The sequence below is a fragment of the Oncorhynchus masou genome, chromosome 13, assembly GCF_036934945.1.
Source record: "Oncorhynchus masou masou isolate Uvic2021 chromosome 13, UVic_Omas_1.1, whole genome shotgun sequence".
In the NCBI taxonomy this organism is placed as follows: domain Eukaryota; kingdom Metazoa; phylum Chordata; class Actinopteri; order Salmoniformes; family Salmonidae; genus Oncorhynchus; species Oncorhynchus masou.
Window position 1 is genome coordinate 67,321,913 of NC_088224.1, and position 6,839 is coordinate 67,328,751.

The window sequence follows — 6,839 nt, forward strand, 5'->3', positions numbered from 1 at the left end:
GTCCCTCAAATGTTCCACAAGGATGCTCTGATTGATGTAATACTTAATCACATGATCACTGTGTGCAAAAGAGCCATCAGGGTTGAGAGAACAAGAGACACCAAGATTATTTAATGTGATTCACATCAGTTTATTAGATCCTATGCTTGTTACAAGCAAATTGTGATTGTACAACTAATCCAGATATGATGGAAATGGGTGGACCAAGGGAAAAAATTAAAACTTGCAACAAACCAAAAAAATAAACATATACATAACTTATTACAAGCTTCACAGCATCAACCTGAGAAATGCTTTTATTGTCCATATGATTAAGTTATTTGATCAACTGCCAAAACAAATGACTTGTTTAGTAGTATTGTGTGTGTTCAGCGTTGATGGGGTTGTTCGTCTCCCGCTCAGGACATCCCTGTGGAGAAAAAAAAATACAAATTTACATTAGGGAATATTTGACATTTTGTAGTTTTTACTTCGATTGATTTAGTGAAGTCATTGACATGAAAAGAGAGGAGAGGGAGTCCAGGGAGCATGTGTGGTAGCAGACCAGTAGACCAGACCCCAGCACAACATTAGGGAAATATTTTTTAACCAGCAATGCCCTCACTGGAAATGGGAGGGGAGGGCAGTCCTTACAGTGAAATCAAGTGTGAGCACCTGGCATGAGCTCCTACACATTTCATAAATGTATTGCATACATTTGTAGTTAAATATCTTGGGGACCAAGAATATTGAGTGCAACCCTGTAACTATTATGAACATATGACGAAATACATTAAAGTGGAACTGGCAGCCGTTTTAACTACTTTGCAGATATGAAACAAGCAATCATAGCAGTCAAATATAACATTTCCAGTTTAGGTTTGAAAAATAGGTTATATTTAACTCAATTCCATGACATAGAGAAAGCATTGTTTGCAGAATAGGTGGATGCAGTTAAATTCATGTTTAATATAATTCACCAATACATTTCTTGTTAGTCCAACCAATACTGCTATCAGATTGTAAATCACAGCTGGCCTGGTACATTGTTTGCTTCCTCCAGCCATTAGGGATGCACGGTTTCAGTTTTTATACTCAATAGTTTGGACAAAAACTGACAAATGTAACTAAGGCTGGGAATGTTAGAATGAAACTAGCAAGTGCAATGTTCACAAATCAGTTATAATGTGGCTAATTGGCTAGCTTATTTATTTATTTATTTATGCAGCCATTTATTTATCAAGCTAAAAACACAGCCTAACGTTATCTGGCTAGCTGCGAGGAGGATGTTATGTCATTGGACGAGTGGACAACTTTTTACCCAACATATAATTTTTCTGTGGCTACAGCTAGAAATGCAGGTCTCATTTGGTTAGCTAGCATGACATTAATCACTTGCTAGCTAGCTATGCTAAACTTGGAACGACTGTAATCCACAGTTACCATATCTCTTAGTTGTCAATCAAATGTATTTGGCATCGATCAAATGGGCAAGTTCCCATTCAGTTGTCAAAACGTGGGTTGGGACAAGCATGCATTGGCAGGCAAGCTGCAGAAGGGCTAGGAGGCTACTATTCCCCATCGTTTATCATTGGAATTTTTGACAGCCAACTACAAGCTGATAAAGTTTGAGAGGGTTTTTCTACTGTTCCTTCATCTCGCTCTGACTAACAGTTGTTGATCTTGTTGTAGGCAATGGAGGGAGAGCGAGCCTACCTTTTTCATGGTTGTTTGATCAATAGGACTGTACATTTCCCAAATGTAAGAGGACTCCTGTTGTATTTACATATTTGCAGAAATCCATTCAGGTGTATTTAGTAGCTTTTGGCGAATGCTTTCTAATGATCTAAAGTCACGCTGTTGCTACTGCTTGTAAACACAGTCCAGTGTGGCAAATGGCTTATTTGTATATAGGCCTATTGTAGCTCTGATTGGCTATGAAACACCAGTCTGTGTAGAGTCCAGTCCTGGGCAATATATATTTATTTTTTTCGGTTTTATTTAGTGCAATGTCTATTAATTGGCCAAACGCACAGCCACTTTCACACACATGCCTTACTCTGTCATTCCCTAACATTCTATGCAAGTGTGAAAACGACTCAAGTGCTCGCTTGTCAAAACAATCTAATGTATATGAACAGATTTGATGTTGCTAAAACTCTGTCAGTTCCCCTTTAAAAAGTGGGCCTAGCTATATTTTGTGGGGCTTTCAACAAATCTGCTCAGTTGACTCAAGAGTCAGACTTAATTGAATGAATACCAGACACCTACAGAACACCATCCAGGAACCAGACTGAAGAACACTAGCTGCCATAAAACCTCATCTTAATCCTATTCCAAAAGGTGACACCAGGGAAGGCAAGGGATAGGCAACAAGTCAACTGATAGCATCTAATGTATGCATACAAGTCATGACAACTATTTAACATTTTCAGGGACACAAAGCACCCTCTTTTACACAAAAATTTCCAGTAACAGGTAAGATTGTATTCACACATACACACACTTAAACTCACCATTGGACAACTTGCACTGCTTGAGCACCTCGCTGAAGCCTTCACAGAGTTTCAGGTCACTCTGGGTCTGAGCACACTCAATAAATTGCTTGAACTCATAGGAGCAGGTTCCCTGCTGTGCTGCAGACTCCTGCTGGAACATGGACTGGGGCTGATACTGTGCTGGCTGGTACATGGGAGGTGGCTGTTGGTACTGCTGGGGCTGCTCCTGAGAAACATAAAGCATTTGAGGTTAGTGTTGATTTTATTCTTAACTGTTTAGATGCCCATTCTTTAAGGACTGGCACAGGGTATAATCCTCCATGGTTTATCCTCTCTGTCTCGCTCATACTCATCACTAACTAGGCTACATGACACAAAGCCACTTCAATATCATGGCCCAGTCACTCATTGTGATTAAGCAGTGATCACCTACCTGGTAGGTGACATCAGGCTTGGCAGCCTCCTGGCTTCCCCCGCCTCCACCCATTCCTCCAGTCATTGCGTGGCCGATCATGTGCCCTGCAGCTGAGCCAACGGCTACCCCAGCGGCTGTGGTGGCCATCTGCGCAAACATGCCTGGCTGCTGGGGGGCAGCAGTGGCTGGGGCAGCCATGGCGGACGGAGGGACACGGGCAGGCACTGGCGCGTAGGGTGGTGGGGGTGCAGCCCTGGCCATGGGAGGTGGCGGTGGGGCTACCCTGGTTTGAGAGAAAGAGAGAGATGAGCAATCAAGTATCAATTCAATCATGCTCACTGAAGAACTTGAATTAGGTCCATTAGCAGCATCGATTTCAGTAAATTACTCTCGGCCAATTCAGTAACATATAATTAGGGTAGTGTAAAGATTAACCCACCAGATTCAGTGCATTTAGTTCCTTAATTAATTATTAGTTTCACCTTTCACTTAACATCATTAGCAGGTGTCTAGCAAACTAGCTAGCTACATAACGTTATTTGTTATCTAGTTAACTATCATAACTTTGAAATAGATACCGTTTATCACGTATTAAAATATAAACTGGGCAACACAGGGAAAGGATGCAAGCCTTGCGAGCAAGTAATGTCAGGCAGCTTGCTTGATGCTAAGTTAGCTAGCTGACAATGCGTTATTAATATCATTATTTTTCCTATTTGCATACCTGGCTGGAGTGGCCATTCTTGACGTCCGGCTTCTGCTTCCTCTTGGCATTTTCAATTGTTAAAGCTAGCTAGTGAAATATAACAAGAAAATTCCTTCGTGTTTGAAGAAACGACTCAGTACATTAGCTAATGTGTCCGTGTCTAATCGACCTTCGTAGGAATAAAAAAAGACTGGTGTTCCAGAACTAACTACCGTGTCACATATTTTGTGCGTGTAACTTCCGGTGAGATGACGACTCGCTTTGAATATTTTGAAATCTGTTGTCATATGTAACGTTTTATAATCTTGACTCCATGCCAAAAAATGTTACGGTATGTAAAGCTAGTTAAGTATCCTCTGATATACACTACATGACCAAAAGTATGCTCGTCGAACATCTAATTCCAAAATCGGGGGCATTAATATGGAGTTGGTCACCCATTTGCTTCTATAACAGCCTCTGCTTTTATAGGAAGTTTTTTCATTAGCTGTTGGAACATTGCTGCAGGGACTTGCTTCCATTCAGCCACAAGAGCATTAGTGAGGTCGGCACTGATCTCCACAAACCATTTCTGTATGGACCTGGCTTTGTGCTGTTGCCACAAAGTTGGAAGCACAGAATTGTCTAGAATGTAAATTGTATGCTGTAGTGTTAAGATTTCCCTTCACTGGAACTAAGGAGCCCGAACCTTGAAAAACAGCCCCAGACCATTATTCCTCGTCCACCAAATGTTACAGTTGGCACTGCATTCGGGCATGTAGTGTTCTTCTGACATCTGTCAAACCCAGATTCATCCTTTGGACTGCCAGATGGTGAAGCATGATTCATCACTCCAGAGAACGTGTTTCCACTGCTCCAGAGTCCAATGGCGGCTAAATTTACACCACTCCAGTAGACATTTGGCATTTTGCATGGTGAGCTTAGGCTTGTGTGCAGCTGCTTGGTCATGGAAACCCATTTCATGAAGGTCTTGACGAACAGTTCTTGTGTCGATGTTGCTTCCAGAGGCGGTTTGGAACTCGATAGTGAGTGTTGCAACCGAGGACAGACGATTTTTACGAGCTTCAGTACTCAGCGGTCTTGTTCTGTGAGCTTGTGTGGCCTAACACTTCGCGGCTGAGCCGTTCCTAGACGTTTCCACTTCACAATAACAGCACTTACAGTTGACCAGGGTAGGAATTTGACAAACTGACTGGAAAGGTGGCATCCTATGACGGTACCACGTTGAACGCCCCTGAGCTCTTCAGTAAGGCCATTCTTGCATGGCTGTGTGCTCGATTTTATACACCTGCCATCAATGGGTATGGCTGAAATAGCCAAATCCACTAAATTGAAGATGTGTCCACATACTTTTGTATATGTAGTGTATGTTTTGTTTGTTTTAGCATATCAAGTTTTCGAGTGCTAAAAAAATCTACACTCCAGTGCCCAGTGAAGTAATGGAAATGTTTTTATCTTTTTCCACTAGATATTCCCCTTGGATTTTGAAATTCAGTTTCTGTAAGTGTGAAAAACATTCAATATTTTTTTGGGGGGAGGTAACAGTGCATTTGTATTTTCAATGTAATTAACTTGAAATGGAAAAAGTAGTAGTTTGCATATTAAAATCTGTATACCTCTGAAGGGCTTTTGTTTAAAAGTGGAATTAATTCATTCTACCCTACATAGGACAAGATTTGTTTTTAAGTCAATTAAATAAAACATTGCACCCTAATGGTGGTGGAGGAGTTGGTGGTGGAGCAACCTGGACGTAACATAGTAAATGAAAATCAGATGGACTGAAATTACTATGATATGTTACGTTTCGTATGGTATGTACAGTGGGGCAAAAAAGTATTTAGTCAGCCACCAATTGTGCAAGTTCTCCCACTTAAACAGATGAGAGAGGCCTGTAATTTTCATCATAGGTACACTTCAACTATGACAGACAAAATGATGAAAAAAATCCAGAAAATCACATTGTAGGATTTTTTATGAATTTATTTGCAAATCATGGTGGAAAATAAGTATTTGGTCAATAACAAAAGTGTATCAATACTTAGTTATATACCCTTTGTTGGCAATGACAGAGGTCAAACGTTTTCTGTAAGTCTTCACAAGGTTTCCACACACTGTTGCTGGTATTTTGGCCCATTCCTCCATGCAGATCTCCTCTAGAGCAGTGATGTTTTGGGGCTGTTGCTGGGCAACACAGACTTTCAATTCCCTCCAAAGATTTTCTATGTGGTTGAGATCTGGAGACTGGCTAGGCCACTCCAGGACCTTGAAATGCTTCTTACGAAATCACTTCTTCGTTGCCCGGGTGGTGTGTTTGAGATCATTGTCATGCTGAAAAACCCAGCCACGTTTCATCTTCAATGCCCTTGCTGATGGAAGGAGGTTTTCACTCAAAATCTCATGATACATGGCCCCATTCATTCTTTCCTTTACACGGATCAGTCGTCCTGGTCCCTTTGCAGAAAAACAGCCCCAAAGCATGATGTTTCCACCCCCATGCTTCACAGTAGGTATGGTGTTCTTTGGATGCAACTCACCATATCACCATATGACATTCTCCCAATCTTCTTCTGGATCATCCAACTGCTCTCTAGCAAACTTCAGACGGGCCTGGACATGTACTGGCTTAAGCAGGGGGACATGTCTGGCACTGCAGGATTTGAGTCCCTGGCGGCATAGTGGGTTACTGATGGTAGGCTTTGTTACTTTGGTCCCAGCTCTCTGCAGGTCATTCACTAGGTCCCCCCGTGTGGTTCTGGGATTTTTGCTCACCAAGCTGCTTACCTATTGCAGATTCAGTCTTCCCAGCCTGTTGCAGGTCTACAATTTTGTTTCTGGTGTCCTTTGACAGCTCTTTGGTCTTGGCCATAGTGGAGTTTGGAGTGTGACTGTTTGAGGTTGTGGACTAGGGTGGCTGGAGTCTTTGACAATTTTCAGGTCCTTCCTCTGACACAGCCTGGTATAGAGGTCCTGGATGGCAGGAAGCTTGGCTCCAGTGATGTACTGGGCCGTTCACACTACCCTCTGTAGTGCCTTGCGATCGGAGGCCGAGCAGTTGCCATACCAGACAGTGATGCAACCAGTCAGGATGCTCTCGATGGTGCAGTTGTAGAACCTTTTGCGGATCTGAGGACCCATACCAAACCTTTTCAGTCTCCCGAGGGGGAATAGGTTTTGTCATGCCCGCTTCACGACTGTCATGGTGTGCTTGGACCATGTTCATTTGTTGGTGATGTGGACACCA

General features: G+C 42.3%; 1 protein-coding gene across 1 annotated transcript; it reads right to left on the bottom strand.

Moving 5' to 3' along the window:
* Positions 1 to 105: 105 nt before the first annotated feature.
* LOC135552886 (coiled-coil-helix-coiled-coil-helix domain-containing protein 2-like) lies at positions 106 to 3,821 on the bottom strand. The gene is made up of 4 exons (XM_064984821.1): positions 3,617 to 3,821; positions 2,911 to 3,175; positions 2,496 to 2,703; positions 106 to 409 (listed from the first exon to the last, which is right to left on the bottom strand). The coding sequence occupies exons 1-4, from the start codon at positions 3,664 to 3,666 to the stop codon at positions 399 to 401; spliced, it is 534 nt and encodes a 177-aa protein (XP_064840893.1). The 5' UTR covers positions 3,667 to 3,821; the 3' UTR covers positions 106 to 398.
* Between the last annotated feature and the right edge of the window lie 3,018 nt (positions 3,822 to 6,839).

What these genes read in the sequence shown, in the direction of transcription:
- LOC135552886 (XM_064984821.1), bottom strand. Translation starts at nt 3,666, where the DNA reads ATGCCAAGAGGAAGCAGAAGCCGGACGTCAAGAATGGCCACTCCAGCC. An exon ending in AGAATGGCCACTCCAGCCAG is followed by an intron (nt 3,176 to 3,616) that starts GTATGCAAATAG and finishes CTCTCAAACCAG; the next exon opens with GGTAGCCCCACCGCCACCTC. An exon ending in AGCCTGATGTCACCTACCAG is followed by an intron (nt 2,704 to 2,910) that starts GTAGGTGATCAC and finishes TATGTTTCTCAG; the next exon opens with GAGCAGCCCCAGCAGTACCA.